General features: G+C 34.0%; 1 protein-coding gene across 1 annotated transcript in view; it reads right to left on the bottom strand.

Moving 5' to 3' along the window:
* The window catches only part of LOC118201688 (uncharacterized), a 76,051-nt gene that overhangs the window by 40,708 nt on the left and 11,841 nt on the right, over positions 1-23,502 (bottom strand). Inside the window, exon 2 of the mRNA XM_035373830.2 lies at positions 13,664-14,919. Coding sequence (XP_035229721.1) covers positions 13,874-14,919 — 1,046 coding nt within the window. The 3' untranslated portion in view covers positions 13,664-13,873. The remainder of the gene's footprint in view (positions 1-13,663; positions 14,920-23,502) is intronic.

Below are 23,502 nucleotides of genomic sequence, written 5' to 3'. Positions count from 1 at the left end.
AAGTGTGATACGACCGAAGTATTCGAAAGTTATTTAATTAGTTTCTTAATTTGGAATTGCGGATATACAACCAATTGTTGAAGAGATATTTAGTCGTGCAATCTTTTTTTAAACAAGTTGTAGACATACTTTACCAAAATATGTACCGTACCAAATTATTTATTATGTTACTCTATAAAAAATATTTTTTACGTTTTCTTACAAAACATTGTTACCTTAACGAACATTTTCACGCGAATTGGCAAGTGTCGCCATCCCACAGAGTCTAAGGCCTTACCAGTGGCTGAGTGCAACAGGCTGGCTTGCATGGTTGGTTTTTCACGATTTTCCTGATGTGTAACTTGAATACAAAACCAGTAAGCAAGATAGCCCGCGTGTCCTTTTCCAGATTCGAATAATTTAACATAACGATAAGGCTTAAAATCTTCATCTTTAATTTCCATCGCGGGATATATTGAAAGTTGTTAGAGAAGTTGCCATTTTTTATCAAAGATTTGCAATTTATCTTCAGAATAAAAAATATATAAAGCATAATTAAGCACTTTTAAAAATACATCCGATTCTAAAAATTTGTTATATGCCATTTTGAATATATCTAATTCATGTAGTTTATTATATGTTGAAATGGTAATTTTAGCTTTGAAAACAGCTATAGCGAAGTCTTTTCAATTTTGCGCCTTCTGTTACGTTACATTACAGTGAATAATATGCACAATCTGTCGAGTTTTGTCATTCCAGGAGATGCAAGATCTTTAACTTCTATGCGCCCTCGCAAACAACCATCAACTCATAACTACAGTCGGCAACAAACTGAGAGACGGCTCTCCAGTTGCCCAGTAGATAAGGCCACTGAAAATAAATGGTTCGACCGGCTTCAAATCTCAACGAATGGGCTAGATGCATAGCGGTTTTCATCACTTTCACCCATGTTATATCATTTGAATATGGCAGTGCTGTTAGAGATATCTGCATGCGTTCTTGGAGGATTGTTTGCAGGAAATTGGCTCGTATTCACGTTGCACATGGGAAAAATTAATAAGGCAGCCTATTTATGTTTAATTTTGTTCATGATGTATCGAATTCAAGTTATTTAAGAAATGGAACTAAAATTTCTTAGATATTTGCAATATTTTCGTGTTTCATAAATATGTTTTTGGGGCAATATATTTCATTCACTCTTACAGAATATTCATCGTTGCAGATGATCTTTAGTCTAACCTAAAAATGAGTTTCTAATGCAGTCATTGATTCGGCCTAAAAACTCCAGTCTTCGTTCTGAATAAAAACACGATTCTAGTAAGCAGACCTTTTGATATGATGCATCTCTTTAGAATTAAATACTTTGCTGCTTGCGCCTCCTGCCGGCAGAAAATGTTTGCGCAGTATATGTAAAATTGTTCAAATTACTTTTATGTAATATTAAACTCTAAGAATAATGATTGCCGCGCAGTGTATACGATTGTTAATGAAGGCTGGTTGTCAGGCTGATAGTTTTTGCGTTCAATGAAAACTTCAAAATATGGAACAAAATTCCAAGTTTAGGACTTAAATATCTGCACAAAAAGAAGGTATTTGACATTTGTCCATTTGAAAATCAGTGTTGCACGTGGTTGCGACTGTGTGCAACAACAAACTATCGAATGCAACAACAAGTATCGGAATTTGCCAGTGCTTTTAAGGATGAATTCATAACATGCCATAAGAGCCAATTTTAAGATAACAAAAAATTTAATCACATCACAATAGTAAAACTTAATTAGTACAGTTGACAGACAATCACGTTGGAGGAAAGCGAGCGACCAACCGCACCGACGACGAGACGTGACTGTGTGTCGCCGAAATCTCCTTCGGTTACAGTTAGTGATAACGGCGCGCGGTTGGCGAGTACAACACAAGTTTACGGAGTCGCCACATCAGCTTGGAGCAAATATGTTGATACAATAGTCATGTTAGCAAAATTTGTTATTCACCCAGAGTTGGATTCACCATTAAATAAGCACTTGCTTAGAGCATCAACGAAAGGTATAGTCACAAAAAGCTTAAGGTCTCGAGAAAGGAGGCACCACAAAAATTTCCAATAGCCGTTTTTACTATGGAATGTATGGCTCAGCTAAATCAAAGCTGAGAGAAAAGAAATGAAGAAAAATTTACGAAAATGTATGTAAGGGCACCAAAATCTTTTAAGTGCCTCGGACCTCTAAAAGTGATAATCCGGCCCTGTGTTCACGTGTATTTGAAGTTTTGCCCTGAGGCGCTGGCTTTAATTTCGAATGTTGAGAGCGTTAAATGTAACGCTCAAGCCGATGTAGCAAAAAATTTGGAGTAGCTCAGATGTCGCCATCTAGCGACACAGCTGGTGTCGATTCCACTGATATCCGTCGTAAAACTACTTATTGTTTATTGAGATATGGAAAGCCATTTGTTCAGCAAAACGGATACGAGTTTCAACTGCTTTGAGGTTGGCTGCTAGTTTTCAAATGAAATCTTCGCAGCTTTGATGATTTTCGACACTTTTAACAGTTTGTTCATGCATATTCTTATTGGATTGTCCGTAATCCAGTTAAGGGCTTCAATTCAGTTCCTTGGAGATTTTTTTTTTTTTTTTTTTTGTTTTGTTTTGTTTTGTTGTTGTTGTTGTTTTAAGTCTATCACACTATGATGTGAAATAGCTCAGCCAGACCGTTTTGGCTTTAAATTTTGACTTTTAAATTATTCGAATCATTGTTTATCAAGCCCACTAGAGGTGGAAGTTAATATATTAAATAGTTCAGTTCTGCACTTAAAGCAGAAGTATTTTTTAATAAATTCTTATAGTTGTTTTACCTGACTGGGCTTACTTAGTGTTCTGACAGAGAAAGATCGTCCAGTAGTACAAGAAGATTAGATTAATGTTTAGTTCAGGCCAGAGTGAGTTTAATCTTATTATTAACTTAAAGTGAGTTCACCTGCGTATTAACAGTTACTATTACTCAACCTACAGGTCACTGCTGTGATGCGTGGAAGTAAATTTAGATAGACTACTAAAATAAAACTAAATGATGACTACCTATGACGTACGGATGGATGGCAGCTGGGAGTCAACTCACACCACCTAATCTTCGGTGATAAATTTGGGGACATTTTTAGATTTAAATGGCCAAATTAGGCCAAAGATTGGTTATTTGAATACGATAAAGCACACGAGGGCTATCTGCCTACAAACCCAAAGACATAAATGCTCATCAAAACAGTTGGTAACCGGAGATTTATCATTGCGGTCACTAGCGGTTCACCTTTAGGTCACTGATATGAACAGATGTACTAATTTTTTAAAGATTATTAAGCAAAGTTAGATCAAAAAGTGCAAGGTGGCCGTCAAATCCCTTGGTTACTGGTAACCTACTAGTTGCCAATGACCAAGGCATTTGACGGCCACTTGGTGACTGGTAACTCTGTTGACAGACCGGTATCGTACAGTGCAATGACAACTTTTCAGAAAGCACATGAATAATGAATTATTGTAACGCAATCATAAGTAAACCTAAAGCCCCAAATATTTTAGAAAACTTTCTATCGACATTGGTAACGTCAAAATCGAAAGACTACGAAAATGATCGAAAGATTGAACTATAAAATATTCCTACCTCCATAAATAAATCTTGACGATAAACAAAGTATTGCTTTAGCGAGAAAATGAGGTTTCATATTCTGATCAGAATCATGTCTAATAAATCCTTCAAGTACAGCAATAATTCCCAAATAAATGGTATTAGGAAACAATAAACTCTCTCTTTCCAGAAAGATATATAAGAAAGCAAGACTCTTAATCGTAAGTTAGTGATCAGCCGATCAACACATGCTGCGAAAATCATTAAAAGACATTAGATCGTCTGTGTCACACACACTATGTGCACGGAAAACGTAAATCATCTGGTTGGAGGATAATGACTATTTTATAAGAAAGAAAAAGGATAGCCCCGCCTTCATAGAGTAAATTATTTAAGCTTACGAGGATTAGAGCCATATTACTTCATCTCATTCAGAACTCATTATTCGATTAAAACTCTCCTACAGCAACAAAACTTTTTACGTTAAAAGAGTCTTTAGCAAAGTCTTCAATATTTTAGGCCGTTATCTCACGAAACCATGCCATGTATCATCCACTATTTTCACTGTAACGAAATATAAAATGTATTTTCCTTCGATTCCAAATCACAGACGTTTATAGAAAACTTCAAATAAGACTATAAAAAATGTTTTACTTTATATTAAAAAGTTTTTCATCAAAACTAAATTTAAAATATCCGTTTATCAGAATATATTTAAAAATGCAGTTTTTAAAACCACATCTACACTTGTTAAGGAGATAAAATCGAAATTTAATAAATTAATCACAGAAATAAAACTCTCGAATTTTGAGATTCATTATTTCATCATGATTCAACAAAAATATGTCAGTTAAGGTTCAAAATTCAACAGCCATGAATGAATACTACTTCAAATGAAAGACAACAGTAACTAGGATACAAGTATGCCTTGAATTTCCAGAAACATGCCCGACTTATTGGTGATAGTTTTTTTTTTTTTTTTTTTTACTTAACATTTTTTCCAACAATCTGCTAGCCGAATTACTCTTATGCTAGAACTTTTATGGAACAAAAGTGCTTAATCATGGCGAAGATTAGGTGCGAAATTGGAAGAATGTGCAGAATTGCCCACTGCTTGCCGCGTTTTTAAGACTTGCACATACACGGTATCCTCCATGTACACGTCGACCTATTTTCACTTAAAAAAAACATCCCAAAATTTCCCAAAAATGGCATTGCGCACGCTCTTGACTTTATCCATGTACACTGCTTAAGTCTTAGCTAGTAACCTTTATCGCCTTACCAAAATGTCGCCAAACTACCTGTTACCATATTCCAGAGATTAGCCAAATGTTTATTTTTTAATGTAAAACAATTCGTGAAACTGCAGAGAATAGCGAATGCTAAATAAAATAGGGTAATCTTATAACATACATAACTATGATTAAGTTTTGTTAATAAATTTTGCAAGTAAGGCATAATATAACAAATAAATAAAAAATAAGATATTCGGCTCCTTACAGCGCATTAAATACTGTGCTATAAAATACATATTATAAACCATAGTATACGGTTTCTCATATCTCTGAAAGTAAGGAATTTTGCCATTTGAATTCAACTTACAGGAGACGAATGAGAAACGATGTTCAGATCTTGTAATGCACAGCCTAGCACACTCCTTCAAAAATGATAAAAGTAAGAAACACTCACCTTTTATGGTAAAGATACCACACTAGTACTTTTCCAATTACGTGTTTTGGGACCCTTATTGCCGTAAATTAAAATTTTAAGATTAGGAGAACTTTGATAACGCAATACCAATGAAAATAGGAGGGGTGATATTCGCAGTAACAACAGTGAAAGGGTAAAGATAAGCCAAAATATTTTTTCCCGACCACTGACGGCCGGGATTCCCTACTACATATTTAGGATAATCAAGTTAGAGTATGGGCCAGCATTCTATGAAATATGTTCAGTAAGACAACAACTGGGGCTGCTGTATGAACTAAGTTTGGGAGAATTCCTGTAACTTGACATTATACAAAGTTTCTCAATGATTCATTACTACAGAAAATGTGAATAATAAAATAAAACGTAAATAACAGGAAAGTAAAATTTTCTCATTTGCATCCCAAAAGTAAGCAAGAGTTAAAAAGGCTGCAATCTAGAAACTTTAAATAATGGTCAAACGCTTCAAAGAGAACTTTCTACTAAAATTAAACTAAAATTAAATTCTACTAAAATTAAATTTTCTACTGAAAATAAAATATAAAGGGTAAATTGGACTATTTGTAGCTTTAAAATTTTGATGACGTCCCCATTTTGGTACTTTTCCATTTTGCCGGCGCAAGCGATAAAGTCGCCAAAAATGGTACAACCGATACCAAACGAAATATTCTCGCTGGTAATCTTTTACGCCTCATTTTCAAAACAAGTCGCAGCCATTTCTTATCAGATTGATTGTTTCCTTCAATAGTGGCATACAATTACATCGAATTTTTACCCAGATAGTTCAATTTTATGCCCTAAGGCCATTCGCGGTAATTAAGTCAGTTAGGATGCGATCACACTGCTCACTCGAAGGCGAAAATATAGAAAAGAGAAAGGTCAAGGCTTAAGAGAATGCACTAGCGAAGTAAAGCACTGCTATTTTAATTTCTGAGTAAGCTATTCGTATGAATTGAAATAATTCTTGCATATAAACTTGTATTCCAAATTAAGATTTAACTTGAAATTATTGTAGATAATTACTGAGAGAATTATATTTTTGTAGCGTAGTTTACGTTAGATAAGATCACTTGGGGTCAAGTGATATAAACCGTCGAATCAAGATGTTGTACCATGAAAACGTAATAAATCCTTAAATTAATGTCTTTTTAAAAAAATTTTAAGTGATATTAAAATGTTCATGCCTTTAATAAATGATAATAATCATGATAAAAATTTCTTAGACCTAACATTTGTTAACATTTTTTTATGTGTATACTGTGTGTTGTCGGCAATAAAGTCTGCTTGGCGAGATTTGCGCCGGCGAAACGGTGTTGGTGTATTTAATTACGGCAAAGCACACTAGGGCTATCTGCCTAAGGGGAGGGATGCCTTCGTGGAGGACTTTATAAGGGAAACTGGCTCGTATACACGTTACACATGGGGAAAACCACGAAAACACCCATGCAGCCAGCCCGTTCGCGGGATTCGAACCTCGGACCGAACTACCAGTGTTCAGCGACTTTACCGCTCGGCCGCTGGTGGGCACACGCCGGCGAAACGGAAAAGTACCTAGTTTTTTTTTCACTATAACAAAGCGGTCAAATTTTCATGTGGGAAATAATGGTTTAAAATGTAAAATATCTAAATTACTGAGAAGTGAGTTTATTGCATTTAAATCGCCAAGTCTGTTAATCCAGGGCAGATTTATTGAATGTGAAAAATAAATTGAAAATTCTTATACTTTACCAAGATTCTTATTCTTATACAACAAGTAGCCGCAGTCTGACAGAACGCATGGAGGATAAATTAGAGGTTTTGTGTTTCGCCGCAGTAGTAATAACATATGCCACAAATGTTCTTGTCGGTCAGTTTCCACGACATGATGACGTATAGGAATTTAATTTTGCCAGGACGTGATTTTTATTACTACTCTCCCAGTCTGTAAATTTAAAACTCCGTTGGGTTACTAAAATCCCCGCTGGGTCGCAGACAGATGATAGTAATGTTTGGGGGCGCTTTCGGAATCTTTGGCATCGCTTGTAACCATGGAAACGGGCGTCAGTAACTGTAAATAGAAAACATGATGCTATTTTTCAAGAAGCTACGCTGTATCATTTCTGATAAGCAACCAATTGCCTTCAGAAGTATTCAAATAAGTATTCAACGAACGAATAGCTGCCTTCTACAGGCCCATTGAGAATCTGCACGAAATGGAGAAAAGATCAGTTCAAATTCTCGAAATTACACTAGCCACTATATAGCCTCTATGGAAGCGCTCAACAGAAACATCACTTTCTCATTTCCCACATTTATTTGAATGGATTAATTAGTAAAACGTCTGGTATTTCCAACTGGAGCGAAAGACTGATCAGTATGTTATTAATGAGGTATAACAGAGGTTAGGGATACTTGAATGCTAAGCATGTAATCTTACATTTGAGTTTCACTAACAAATTCGATTTTAATTTGCATATTTCTTACTGCCTCATTTCGTCACAAACTCGCTCATTCCATCAGAGTTTATGTAGATTTGCGTGGTAAAGAGTTTACAGGTATTACAAAGTTGGAGGAATAATTCATAATCGTATGTGCGTTTAGATCACCATTTACTGACATTTGTCTCATTTGCGAAAGACGCGGCAGACGAAGGATTTAAAATATAACATTTAGCTTGATTGGTAAGTTATAGCCGAGCGCTTTTTTATTGGTATATGATTTTGATTATCTGATTCGTGATTTTATAGCCTCTCTTAGAAAGTATTTAGATATTGTAACTACACCGACTTTTTAAAGGACAACTTGTGTTCATTGCCAGGCCCAAGGGGCTGGTAACTTTGAGACATTTTATTTTAACACTAACAAGGACTGAAGTAAAATAAATTCAAATTAATTAGGTACTTCTGTTTATCTGCTTTTCAGAATGTAGTTAAGTTGGTCATGATAACACACTTGACAGCTTTGGTGTAACATTTAAGAGGTACGGGTTGGACTTAAGTACTTCAGAACCCTTAAGAAATTAAAGAAATTAATCTCCTTATAGGTGTTACCAGCATACCTGATCCCTGAGCAAAAATATGTATAAAATCAATTAGTGGAGTTTTAAAAATGGCAACGGCAACACATTTAATGCTTCACTTTTTCGAAAAATATAGCAGTACATAATTATTTTCAGCTGTTTTGTTTCAGCAAAAGAATTGATTTTGTGGCAAGTTCAACTTTTTTAAACGTATACGGAGGTAGATAAGTTTTCGGCCTTATACTTCCAAAAGAAATACAGAAAAATTTAATAATTTAAATTTTACGTCCCTGAACACGTAATCTGAAGGTTCGTACGCAAAAGTTTCTATAACTGTTCTTTCTGTGTCATAACAACAAACCTTTTTCTATGGCTGTGAAATTTCATTTGCAGAACAGATAATTAAATAATGTCTAAGCTAAATATGGGCTGAAGGGGATAGGATGGGTGGACAAAAATCCCCTTGAAACCAAACGGCGGTTTTTAAATTTCCTTACGTTCACGTTATACACGGCGAAAACCACGGGAACTCCCATGCAGCTCCCTTCGCTAGGATTTGAACCTGGATGTCATTCGGTCGCTTTCATTTATCAAGCACTTTTAAATACTAATGAAAAAAAAAAAAAAAAGTACAGCTTATACTACTATTTGGATAAGGCAATGCACCATATATTGATGTAAAATAATTTTAAGTATAAATGTATACTGCTTAGACATTATTTAAATGTCTATAAAAAGTTCTAGGTGTCTGTAGTATAGTATGACAATTCAGTATCACATAAAATTGAAAAAATAATTATACTGAAAAATCATTAAGGGCAGAAAATGGAATTTGTATAAGTTTCATTAATCTAAGAATCTCATTTACTGCTGGGAACATTCCTCTTAAAAGCTAAAAGTTAAAATCCCAGAAAACTGGGTAATTAATCTTCCGGGAAATGTGATGAGAAACTGGGAGATATGCAAGCTATAACACACATTTGCTAAAAATATTTTTAAAAAAATACTTCTTACTTTTTAGCTCATTTAATTAAAATAGTGTAAACAAAGTTCTTTTCTCCCCCCTTCTTTCTCTCTTATTTATTTAAACGATAGTTTTAAAAGCGTCTTGAACAGACATTTATTACCTTTAATAGATGGATCTGTTATGCTGGCAAAATAAAAATGGTCTCCTGAGGGAAATATTTTTTGCAATCTTGTATGCAAATAATCCAGTGAAATAAGTATACACCTACCGACTGAATATTGAGGTATTTTCCTAAAACAAATTAATGAAACGGTAAATTAATCAACTTTCTTAATATTCTAAATTTCTTAATCTCCTGCGTTTAGCATGTGAAAAAAATCGAAGGCATTTCATTATGGAAGTTCAAGTACATTACGCGGAATATTTTCCGGCCTGGTGAATACTTTTTTCATGCGACACATTCTTTATGCGAGACACCAATGCATTATTCCCATTTTATGAGGACCAAGACACATTTGCAAGATAAAAAGGACTGGATTCCATCTCTATGATTTCATGTATTCAACAACGTTGTAATCTTATCCAAACGAGAACTCAGAATTTGAAATTTGTGCAAAGAAAGTAATACTAACAAACATTAATGAAACACGTAATTGCAACAGAGACTGTTGGAAATAAAAAGGGGAAAAAAGTCTAGTCTATAAAATTCAAGTTATACTCGAATACCCCAAAGAAGAGATTAACCAAAAAAATGTAAATAACTGCAAAAATATTAAAATAGATTTTAAAATTTCACAAATATTTAATTTTTCTTCTTAGGATAAAAATAACTTCTCGTGTAACTCCGAAAACTTAATCTTTACTACTAAAAAGTGAAGTTAAAATTTCTCCCCCCCCAATACAAAAAAAACGTATAATCTTCGGATTATGGCAACTTGGCAATTTTTTGGCGAAAATTTGGCGACCAACCCTGCTACAGCAACCTGCTAGTTTTTTTGGGGGGGAAGCCATTTTGCTTTCACGAAGTAAAGGCATTCCCCCCCCCCTCAGCATTTTTTTTCCAACAATCTGCTAGCCGAATTACGCTTATGCTAGAACTTTTATGGAACAAAAGTGCTTAATCATGACGAAGATTAGGTGCGAAATTGGGAGAAAGTGCAGAATCGCCCACTGCTTGCCGCGTTTTTAAGAATTGCACATACACGGTATCATCCATGTACACGTCGACCTATTTTCACTTAAAAAAAACATCTCAAAATTGCACAAAAATGGCATTGCGCACACTCTTGACTCTTGACTATTCACGTACACTGCTAAAGTCCTAGCTAGTAACCTTTATTGCGTTACCAAAATGTCGCCAAACTACCTGTTACCATATTTTAAAGATTAGCCCAAAAAATCTTTCAGTCTTAAAAATTCTGTTTTGTTTCTGCTTCCCAGTTTCTATCGTAAAATGGTATAAATAGAAAACGAACACTATATTGAAGCATATTACTTTTTCAATAAAATTAAAAGCATAAATATCTATAAAATATATCGCATATTGCACATTTTGACGAAATTTCATTATAATATTCGAATTTATTTTAAATGCAGCCAATAGGGTATTTAATAAATAGAAACAGAAATTGTACATTGTAGTAAGGTATACGAAACCCTTTATTTCTCATTTAGCGTAACAATACCTACTTGCTCAAAAATAAAATGAAGTCTCGATAAAATAATTTTTTTAATGATAAACAATTCACTTCTGCAGTATCGAAGATAAAGATCTTGCGCCTTATCGATTGGTAACAACGTCCTGTAGTATTTTTTATCTTTATTTGCAGCAGAATGGATTTTGTCAATAACTGAAAAACAATAACACCTATTTGAGCAGCTGAAATAAACATGTCAGCTTTTAAGTTAAAACACATTATCTCTTTCTGTATAACACTTTCTGAAGCGGATGAAAAAGAATCCTTACGTAGCTGATGGCGTTGGATTTCTGCAATACTGCAGCAATATATTTATATTTTGTTTCTCCACTCTCTTCTGTTGTGCAAACGATAAATTTTAAACGAAAATATTTCGACGCTGAAAGAACAGCAGCATTCTATTGTTTACATTTTAACCCGCCGACCTCTGCAGAGGTAAAAAAAATAACTGAAATCTGAATGAATCTCAGGTTTCAAGTTGTCTCTTTCATTCTCGACTTTATTGCATTAATGCTAAGAATTTATGACAGCGAATTCTGCAATGACTTGCACCTTTTTATATGTCATAAGCATGATGTATGAGGATGTCAATAAAAAGAGTAGTAAATATAAGTTTTGTGCATCTTTTTAAAAGGCGTCACGTGAGAAATTGTCGTAGTTTGATGAAACATCTCATTTGATTCGTTTTAACCAACTACAAACTGGTAGTAATTTTATAGCGGTGTGAATTTCCGCGATTTCGCATTTATATTATTTTTTTTTTTTATGCTTATGTTAAGATTAAGTAAGTTACTTGATTAGATAAAACACGCAATGGACTATTTACGTATGGTAAATAGAAAACAAACTCCGATATCTTTCCTCAATTAGGTAGCTTTTGAACACTTTCCCAATTTATTCAGTATATCAATTACGATAAAAGCACACAAGGACTGTTTGCCTAAAATGAAGGATGCTTTCGTAAAGGCGATGCTGAGAGAAATTGGTTTATATTTATAAAAAAGGTTTCTTACAGATTTAACCAACTATTCCGGCGATGAAATTTCTGGCATTTTCTTTCAAAACAATTGCAGAATTATTTGTTTTGTGATCTTGTACATTAAAATGCTATTTATGTTAGCACAATGTTCCGTGTGTTCGATGGCCTTTTTCACTAGTTGCGAACTCAAAGTGGAAAAAATGCATTTAATAAATTTTTCAAAATCGATATAAAACTGGTGGCAAATTAGTAATCGCAACATTTAAAAAGAAAATCTGATTACTTAGATTCAAATGAAATGCCGCAAATACTTACATAATTTCCTGCCCCCTCCTCCCCTTTTTTGTTAATTTTATCTTTTAAAAATCGTGCAAGGTAAAATTACATAATGAGTTTTCACTCAACTCAAACGGTAATTCCTGATTTCATCACAGAGAAAAATTACATAATGTGTACCATTTCAGAAGGAATGAGTAAAAGAATTACTTGTATCGATTAAAAAGCGCTTATAAATAGATATATTAATATTACCTTTAGTTACTGCCTTAAAGTTATTCTTTATTTTGATACTAAATATATATTTCCACCCATTCCTTTACGCAAAAGCCAAATTTAAGTTGTGTAACCTGTTTTGGATATTCTTACTGCCGGTAAAAGACTACGATAATAAATTTTAAAACAAACTAGGAAAAAAAAAAAAAAAATAGAGTGTACTTTCAACATCCAGGGTATCCTAGTATAACTAGTTGCTGGAGGTGAATAGCGGGAAGATAGACAGTGAAGTAAGTCTTGAGCCCACCCGCGGCAAAGTAGCTGAGCACTAGTAGTTCTCCCGTGGTTCGAATCCCGACGAACAGGCTGGCTTTACGGGCATTTCAGTGGTTTCCCCCATGTATAACGTGATACAAGCCAGTTTCCTTTAGAAAGTCTTCCACAAAGGCATCTCTCCCTTTGGGCAGATTGCCCTTGTGTGCTTCGCCATAATCAAACAATCCAGTCCTGTTACTTACAGGATAGAGCGCCAGAATCTCATAATTTTAATAGTGAAACCAAATATCAAATGCAACTGAAATAGTTATTTTATAAAATTAGACATAAAATGTGATTTATCATAACCTCATTATTTTTCTTTTCAGCATCTTATTTTTGAAGCATGGCTCCGAAGAAAACGTACATGTATTGTTTTATCCAAGCATATACGTATATTTTCGGATCCTACTACATTAGATGTGTTTCAAAAGTCCTTCACAGTGCACAGCATTCTTAATTTGTGATACTGGGGGGGGGGAGTGATTTTATTTTCCCTCAGATTAGATTCCGTAGCGTCCCCATTTTATGGTTTCGAAAGAAGATATTTCCACTCCCAAGGAGTATTAAAAACCTACATTTCCGTCTATAACATTTTCCTAGGAATCAGATTGCAAAGAATTGCTGTCTTTATATTGTGTCCACTCGAATTCCCTTTTTATCTGTACTGGTGGGGAAGATGAATGGCCTTGAATAGAATTTTGAAGGGTTTAATCAATAGATTTGACGTGCATGAGCAGAAAAAAATTTAAATCCGAGAAATTCCAAGATCTGGGCATACTTGCGAAAAAATCTTTTTTTTTTTTCTTTGCTCAGTAGTTAAATTATAATTTCATAGTCAAAAGTTTATAAATCATACTTAAACGTTAGAGAAAGAAACATGAGAGTAATTGAGGCATATAAGAAAAAAGAAATTCTTACTTGCATGTCAAGTGGCAGCTCTCGGGGCAGGATCAGAACGCTGTAGTGTAATTCTGGATGGGGGAGGCTAATTCAGGCTAGTTAAATGAAAAAAGTGTGAAAGCTTAAGAAACGGACTCTAGTGAAGTTCCAAGCCTAAGTTGTCGGAAAGCACCATTGAAGTTTTCCACCTACAGTATTTTAGACTAAACGTGAAGGCAACAGGAAGCATCACATGAAATGATGGATCCATCTGGGGCCACTGATTCCGGCCGTAGAGTCTTGGTCCGGACTCTTCGCTTGGCACTTCAAAATATAGTTGTTGCCACAATTATTGTCCCAGAACTCCTGGCCATTGGCGACATACTTGATCGCGAATAGCAATCTCTGTCCTGGCGAGAGGTGAGGCAGATGGAGGTTGAAACTGAATTTGTCCGAGAAACCGTCACAAGAGGACGGTACGTAATCTGCTGTTATGTCGGTGTGCACTGCCCACTCTGTCGTTGTATACCGAACCTGCACCAGCTTCTCGAAGCCCAAATTGAGAACTCGGATGACTCCTGTTACCCTCAAGTCATTGACGACTGCGTTCTCCAGGCACACTTTCTGTTGTCGAACCTTGTCCAGGAAGTGAGGGTCAGATCCTGGCTGCTCGAATTGTGGAACGAACCGACATCCAGTAGGCGTCAGGGCATTGCTGCTTCGGTTCCATGCTAGAAGAGGTGTACTCGAGGAGGTAGTGGGAACTTTCAAGTCCGCGAAAGCTGACTGAGGAACGATGGGCGCATCGTCGTCTTTCACGAAATGACGGATGGCTTCGAGGTCCAGGCCCAAGACATCCGCGAAACGAACAATTTTCTTCCTGCTTGGAGTTCCCGGTGGTGTCTTACCCGTCTTCAGAGACGTGCTTCGTACCAGTCGGGGGCACGATTCAGGAGGTGATAAGAGGTCCTTGCCGGAATTGGTCGCCTCTGAAGACAAAGCAGAGGACGTGCTACCTTCCGATACCTCATCGACGGGACTGGTCACGCAGCTTCCTTCTGCTTGGGAGGACTGTATGAGTTTCAAACGAGTTCGCAGTTCATCGGCCAAAGGGCTTCCATCCTCCCTGTAATCGTAAGTCGGGCTCGCTAGTTCGGAAACAGTTTCTGTGCTGTCAGACGCTGCGCTGCTAGGTTCTTCTGTCTCGATAGTCAAGGCAGGAGAATCGGATCCAGAAGCGAAAGACTCTGGGGGTGAATCTGGCCTCCATACATGATTCGAATCTTTGCAGTTTTCTAAAAGGAAATGGAAATAAAATTAATGACAAAGAAAGTCGCGGTTGTTATCGCAATAGTTCGTATGTCAAAAAACGCCCATTTTAAAATTAATGCGCTATTCAGTAAAAAAAAATTATCTCGAGAGGACTTTCGGCTCGCGACAGATTTAGAGCACCCCCATGCCGCACAGACACTATATATTTACAAACCTCCATGGGCTCTCATGAATTCAAATTCGGGTCCTTCGGTACGACAGTTAGCGTCGCTAATCACTATTCCGATTGGACGGCGTATATTAGTTTTATAAGAAACTATCGACTTCAAAGGATTTCTCTCAAACAGCATTTTTGCCCTTGAAAGAATAACAGCATTGCGCCTAAGAGAAAATGGCTTTTTGAAGGAGAAAAAAAGTCTTTCGACAAGTTCTAATGTCCATCTTCTTCAAGGATAAAAAATGCCTTCAGTTCTCAAAAGAAGGAAGACCTCGTTGCCTGACACTTCAGATATAAACAGTTTTCTATAAAACCTTGCCTAATTTTATATTTTACATTGATGCGTGAAACTCCTTCCATTTATTTTCCGCGTTACAAAAAATATTTATTAACACTTCCCTCATCGCCTGAAAAATATTTTTTTGACATACGACCTATTGCGGTAAGAAAGATAAGTTATTTTTATTTTTTCAATAATAATAATGATGATGAACCGACGGAATAGTAATAATAAATTCCCTTAATCTTCACTGACAAGTTTAGTTGAGAATAAATTTTGATTAAACTCTTCTTAGAAAACATAAAATAAAACCACAGATATACTGTGGTTACGGTGAAGTTTAATATCAAATATAGAGTTCCATTCCCGTGCTTTCCTTCTTTTATCAAGAGAATAGCTGTAATGCTAAATTTCTTATTTTTCGGCCAAGGATTATGATTAATATAATTAAGCCTTTGTACCAAAAAGGCATCATAAGTCATGATAATGACAATTTTAATTAAATCACTATACTGATGTGAAAACACAGAACCTCGTCCTCAACTTCACACAGGTTTGCTTTTACGAAAGCCCATTTTTGTTGGCTTAACGTAAGAAATGAAAGAGGATTTTCGCTTTTAAATAGAAAGGTGGAAAAAAATATCGTTCATTGTTTGCTTCAATCAAATGTTGAAAAGGATGACATTAATTCTGAAAGAGGAAGAGGTTTGGGTTGGGCTTTATTTGATAAAGATGAACGTGGTACGTTTTTAGGGCCTCCACTTTCAAGGAAGCCTCCGAAATACAAAACTTAATAATTTTTTTTTTCACAAATAGCTTTTAAAGATTTAAAATCAGAAACTTGAACAAAATTTTTAATTTCGCATTCTAAGTTTTGCATATCTTTTTGGAACAGATTAAATACCCAATTTTTGCTGAAAGCCAGAAACTAAAATATGAAATTAAAATTTTGCTTCTGCCTAGAACATTGTTTTACATTCCGCATTGATCGGTACAAGGATTAACCTTGTTGATTGCCGTATTGTTGCGCCCAGGTTCGACGAAAGTCCTAGGTTTGATGGTAGGGAAATAGAGATGGAAGACCCTCGGATCCATTGAAGCGTTTTCCATAAAAATGAGGAAGGAACTGTTCTCGCTAATGTACAATCGTCAGCCCCTGTGCTGCAACTTGAGCAACCTTCTCAATGATGAGATGGCTAAATGACAGACTTGCTATTCCCGACGAACGCATTAAGCTGCAAGTGTTTGGCAATTTGAAACAAGTGAGTTGCCTTACTCTCTCATGGGCGTCTGATATGGCTAATGAAAGCATAAGATGTTCGATTAGCAAATTCTCAATTTGTTCATTATCGCTAACTTGCATCAAATTTCTGCTATTCTGTAACAGACAAATTCGCCGGAACTCAACGTCAAGTGAATACGAAAGTTTTTTTATCATCCCACGCATGGTTCCGTATTTGATTATTAAACTGATAAACTAATTAGTACATTATTTTGATTTTATTTCTTCAATTAAGGTTTGTGATAAAATCACAATTCTTTAAGTCCAATCTTTATCCCCCCCCCAAAAAGGAACTCTACCAATAAAGGGGCTTTTCATCATTATAGCCACTAGTTTAAAGCCTTCCAGAGTGTTCGTTGTATTTCTGATGTAAAAAGATGAAAGCAAACAACATATGACCTATTTCTATTTGGGATGAGTAGGCACAGCATTCTTTTACTATTATTTTATATTTCAGGCAACATTTGGCATCATTAAATTTCATACGTTGAAGAAGGAAGTGTAACTTTCAATGCGGAATTTCATTTTTAGCAAAAATTTGTTTCCATTTCATTAACGGAAAATATTTGCTGGAAGCCTAGTGCGCAACCGATTTAGTGCAAAAAATAAGAAAAAAGCGTTTGTGTCTTGATAATTAAATCTTTCCCTTTCTTAAATGTCCACGTGGCACTATTTAAGAATGAAGTATTACCATAGAAATTTGTGTGTACCTTTTGGCACATTTGAATACCAAGTTTTAAATATATGATTTTATGTTAAAAATACCATAGCAACAAGATTCAATTTAAGATGCATAAACTTGTAAGATAAGTTTCGAAGGTTTATTGACTTCCTTATTCAGTTGTAGGAGTGAAACTGACGATGGGGAAACACGATTTAATAAACTCTCGCGATAATAATAAACAAAACATTAGAGAAAGTTCCAAGTAAAGAACAAAGCTTCTGGCGCCATCTGTTGATAAAACATCAAAACAAATTAAATAATTTTTTAAAGCTAAAAAATGATTAGAATTATAATTATTAACTAGAATTAATGACTTTTTTGTCTATTGTTATCGCGTAAGCACATGCCTTCCTTTCCTTATTTTCACGCCTGCAGCTGAAGAAAGCTCTTTTTAATCTTCGAAACTAGTCTTGTAAATGTATGCAACTTACACTGATTGTTCTTGCTATTGTGCCTTTAAGACATATTTTCCGGAGTAAATTTTTAGTTAACATATAATTTATTTATATTTTGTATTTTCAAGTTCTGGAGTCCCAGTTATTAACCTTTAATGCATACCACAGCTAAAATTGTCTCAGGCGTCAAAAATGCCATTTGATTATAAAAATCCGACATTTTCATCGACATTATATACAATTGGGGGGGGGAACCCCTCTGAGATTTAATAAACAAACAGAATCAGAAAACATGCTCATAAGAAGGCATACTGCGAAGAAACCATGGGGAGGGGAAGACTGAAAGGTTTCAGATTTTAATGGTCGCCTAAAAGGGCTTGGCTTTGTTAAGGTTTTTTATGCTCTCGTTGTGCTCGCAGTCTACCAGTCTGCTGTTGCACTCTCCATAAGCTTTATTATTAAGCATCGTTTTCTGCGCACTTATGTCATATACAATTACATAGCAAAATCCAAAACATTTCGAAAAAATTTTCGTCTTTTTATTATTAACGTTTTGTGTGTTAACTTTATTCATTAAATACCACGTTATTCGCTCTTACTCCATATAAAATTTAGTTCAATTAAAAAAAAATCCTAAAATATTAAAAAAAAGCGTATCTTTTGTATTTCTGATAGACAGTCTCGCTTGCTGGTGATAAAAGTGTTATTCGGCACAATGTTGCTACTGCTAGCTTTCAAATATTTGAGTTTGTTAATAAAAAACTCATTAAAGTTTCGCAACATATGAAATAAATAATAAAAAATATAATGTGATTCTATGAAAATCCTAAATATTTTTAATTACACAGATTATGAATTGAATGCATTTTATTATTTAAATCAATCCGATTCAAAAGTAAGAAACTTTCTTAAGAATATTCTTAAAACCTGCAAATATTGCTTTCTAATAGTTTAGATGTGTTATTCCACAACAAAAGGATTCAATTTTAAAGATAAATATTTGCCAAATGGCAAATGACTGGATGAAAAGTGAAACAACGCGTTTATAGTGATTCCACGCAAAACCCCATTTTGAGATTAATAGCCCCCTTTGGGCTTAAAAAAGTAAATAAAGTTACTGTTCATGGTTATATGTCGAAAAACTACATATCAAACAGCAAAAGCATTCATATCCCATTCGTATTAAATTTACGGAGCAATTTTATTTGAAAAGAATCTGAAAACGAATATTACGTTAAAAACATTTATCAATTGCAGCGATTCTGTAAATAATCGTAAAAATTATTATCAGCTATTAAAAATGTATTTATAGCTTTTAAATAGCTCAGTTTGTTGAGCAATTAAATTGATTACATTTGAATGATAAAAGTCTTATAGTTTATCAACAATATTGAGAATCCTGCTTTCTTTTCCTTTTTTAACAATTACTTGCGTACTATAAATACTGTTCTGAACTTATTTCGAATGAAAATTCTATTTGTTATCCGACTTACTTCCATAGAAGCTGGTTAATGGGAGATTTTTGTTCATGTTAAAGGAAATTTCGTACTTTATATATGAAAGCCGAGTTAACATTTTTTAGTGTTTCATTTCGCTAAACAAGAACATTTTTAATATAATTGTGTTTATATAATCGATCCATTCTCGGTGTTGAAAATGTTTTCATAAAGTCCTTTCTTATTCTGCGGAACTTGATTATTCGAAATACATGTCTAGGATCAATATATAAAGAAATAAGACTGTAGAATTATTTATAAACATTCTGCGTATAAAGGACTTAAGCAAAAGTGGGCCCATTCAATTTCTCCCAAATTGCACATATTTCACACAACGCTTTCATAACACTAGGAACTTTACTACCATTTTCTACGCCTTCTCAAATTCCTGGCATTAAATCACGACTGTCGTACTTGTTTCCTTATCACCTTTAGTCCAATACATTCGGAACGCTTCTTCCTACTCGATACAGCACTAAAAACATCTTGAGGTTTCAGAGACGTGAAAAGTTCTTTGAAAACGAATATTTAGTACCAATCGTACCTAATACAGGGTATTTAATTAATTGCAATAATGTTTAAGAAAAATAAGCAAAAAAAAATAAGTCTTTGACGCTAGTCAACAAAATTCCAACCTTAAGCTGGCGTTGGGGAATTGCCGCCAAATTAAGACAGAATTTTCTTCTAATTTTATTTTTGACTTTAGTATGTCTCTTCATTATACAGTTAGATCACTAACGCTCATTAACATTATCAATGAGATGCATTATAAAATTACACCAAAAATACTTTTTTAATACTAGTTGGATGCGTGGCGAATCATATCCGTTATATGCATTACAAATTATATTAATTACATATATCATAGCAAACCTTAAAATATGAAAAACCAGGAGTTTCCAGGAGGATTTTACTCTGCGCAACTTCAGAAGAACTCAAAATTGACTTAAATTCACTTTAGAATATATGAATCATATCAGATTGGTTTTGGTTTCGTTTAAATGACTATGCAAGCGAAAGCCTAAGAGAAGGGATACCCTCATGGAGGAGTTTCTAAGGAAAACTTGCTCGTATCTACGTTACACATAGGAAAACCACGAAAACGGCCATGCTACTAGCCCGTTTGTCTGGAATCGAACCCAAGTCGGACTACCAATGTTCAGGGACTTTATTACATTCTCGCTGATAAACCGATTCATAGAGTTCAAATAATTCAATAACTTGCACAATTATTTATAATACGATTCTGATGTAAAATATATTAATATTTAATTAAAGTAATTAAAAGTAATTTCATTCAGTAATTCAACTTGTGTTCCTTGGAGATGGTATATGGAAAGATTTCTTATTATAAATTAATATTTAATTAGATAGTCTACACTTTATGTCATTTGGATAAATTTGTTTTGTAATTTTCTAACATTTTTTTCCTGGGAAAATTAGTAGGGAAGTAGGGAAGGAAAATTTATTTATCAAAGTACTTTAAAATGAGAAAAAAAAATGAGCTATTAATATAAGTATTATGGGGATAAACTGAATAATATAACATTTATTGATGTAATACAAAACTAAATACCAACGTTAACTGATTAAACATTGGTTGAACCTCGTGAAAGTTCTAGAAATGTCAACAGTTAATTAAGGTCATTCAAATAAAATAAAATTTAATAAACTTTATGCTGACAGTCACTAAGGGTGGAAGAACGGAATTCGCCCAATTTAAGTTTCATCAGTTCAATAAACTTAATTTAATGCTGGAAACATTTTCCATAGCAGTTCTCTTTAATAATGGCTGAAAATCAAAATCCGGTGATTCGGTATCTAAAAGCATAATTATGGGGTAAAGTATATTGTTTAAAATTTTAAATTTTATTTCATTAAAATATTATTTTATTGGTCAATTTGATTTGATTCTGAAATTTAACTTTTTATACTGATGAAAATCTAAAACAACGATAGCTTTTATTAAGCGAAATGCTTTTAAACATGATAAAAGTAATAAATTAATATGCTTATAATCATATGGATAAACTTAGTAATATACCGTTTAAACATTCAAAACAAAATTAAACATTAATATTTATGAATTAAACACTAAATCTTCAGAAAATGCTTTACGAATCTAATGGATTAAAAATAGATCAGATTGTATAAAAATTTGAAAAATTATCCTGAAAAATCCCCCACACAAAAAAGGGGGGAATGAACTTGCATAGTTTTTAAGTTTTATTAAAAGACTGCGATGATAAAAGCCTTCGCTTTGTTGAAAAGAACTTACTAGTAACAAGTTTTTACTCTTTTCCTTCGATCCTTAATGATCAACAGCGGCTTTAAAACTAATGCATATGAAAGAAACAGAATAAAAATTAAAAATTGATATATTTCGAAATTCTTCTTACCTCGGGAGAACTGGCAGTTCTGGAATGACAACACTAATAATTAGCTATTTGCGAAAGCACAAACAAGATAAATAAAAAATCTTAATGCTTCACTTATTGGCAATACTTGCTGAACTGAGTGAATGAAACTATATAATGTGGTAATGTAATGTAAAGAAAGGAATACTTCTAAAGCGGTCAAATACTGCAAAGTGAAAACAATTTTAAACAAAAAGGAATTTTTTTTCAAGTTTCAAAATCCAAGGCCACCATCACAACAATATAAAAGTGAATTAAGTCATCAAAAATGAATTAATTATTTTAATCTTACCCTTTGATACGAAGGATGCATTTAATGAAAACATATAAACAGGCACGTGTCACGATCTACCTCTGCTTCGACTTGCCTGAGAAACAAACATAGGAAAGTAAGCAGCAGACCTGTCGCGTTTTGAAAATCAAGAACGGAACTGGAAAAGAGCCAATAATTCTAGGAGTATCTGTGGTTTGTTGGTGTTTTGAAGAAAAATCGGGATTCGTCACTTCCTTCACTTCGTTTCCTTCTCTCCTGACAGATGTTCGTTTGAAAGGCATTCAGTATTCCAGACTTCAAAAACCGACGTAAAACATTTTAAAAATATTTATAATAATTATTAAAAACTTATTTGATCTTTGAAATTCTAATTTAGCTCATGAATATGATTTCAAGTAATCCTCAATAGACAATAACATTCAACGCTGTTTCCTTACCTTGCGAAAGAAGCTCCCAGGTTAAAAGTACTAACGAATGCTTACTGCCATTTGCCAAGGGGTTAAGACTATAATTTATCCGTTCGAGCAACAATAAAAACTACATGTTGGAAGCAAAGATATAGTTATGTTTACTAAAAGAATGGTGCAAAAGAAAACCGTATAGTGCATATTTATAAAAACAAAAGATAGATTCCATATAAGAAAACCCACCATCAAAAGTATATTTTTCTCAGAGTAAACAATATCAAAATCTTTAACTGAACATCCTTCCGATTGACCAGTGTCTATGATACCATTAACCGCATGAACATGCGCTGGGTTAATATGAAAAAGCATTCATAAATTGTAAATCTGAATAAAAAAATATCTGCACTTAAGATGAGTTTGTTAAATATTAGAGTATTTAATTAAATAGAAATAAAATCTCATCCACAGATGTTGAAAATCCAAAATATGGAAATCCATTGTTTCTAAACAAGGATCACAAGACTTTTATATATCTTCGGTATTATAAGCATATGTTCATTAATGTCAAAAAATGAATCGTTTAGAAGTATTTCGCCTGTAGTGTTTAATAACATTTCGTAACAGTATTTAATACTACAAAATGTGACAAATAAAAAATTTCTGATAACTTATAATACATAAACTGAAAAATTTCTAGCTCTGTTTTTCCAAGTCCGTCTGCATATAAAATCAAATAATTATGAAATTCTGCACTAACGAAGAGATAGCAAGCCTATCGATCTCAACCATAAAAATGAAACATCAAAGTGGTTAACACAAAACCCAAAAATGCAATATAAATAATATTACCAAAGTATTCCAAAAGACCAAAGAAGTACTTTTATATAAAATGGTACTTGGTTTATTAGTTTTAAAGTATGCTGAAGAACTATTTAAATGTTCTTCAGCGTTCTAAAGTTTGTTTATGCAGTTATTTAGAATTCAAGATTTTGCCTATTATAGAAAAATAGTTATGGCCTTTCTGTGTTTTATTGGACAAGGAAATGAATTTCGAATGTGGAACTGCTTCTTGACGAGTTTTAATTAATACTGTTTGTTACATTTTTCCATAATA

This window comes from Stegodyphus dumicola, chromosome 10 (genome assembly GCF_044657685.1).
Source record: "Stegodyphus dumicola isolate Sdum_Otavi_A_Nest chromosome 10, ASM4465768v1".
NCBI lineage: Eukaryota > Metazoa > Arthropoda > Arachnida > Araneae > Eresidae > Stegodyphus > Stegodyphus dumicola.
Note: the sequence above shows the minus strand (reverse complement) of the source record. Positions and strands in the feature narration are given on the sequence as shown.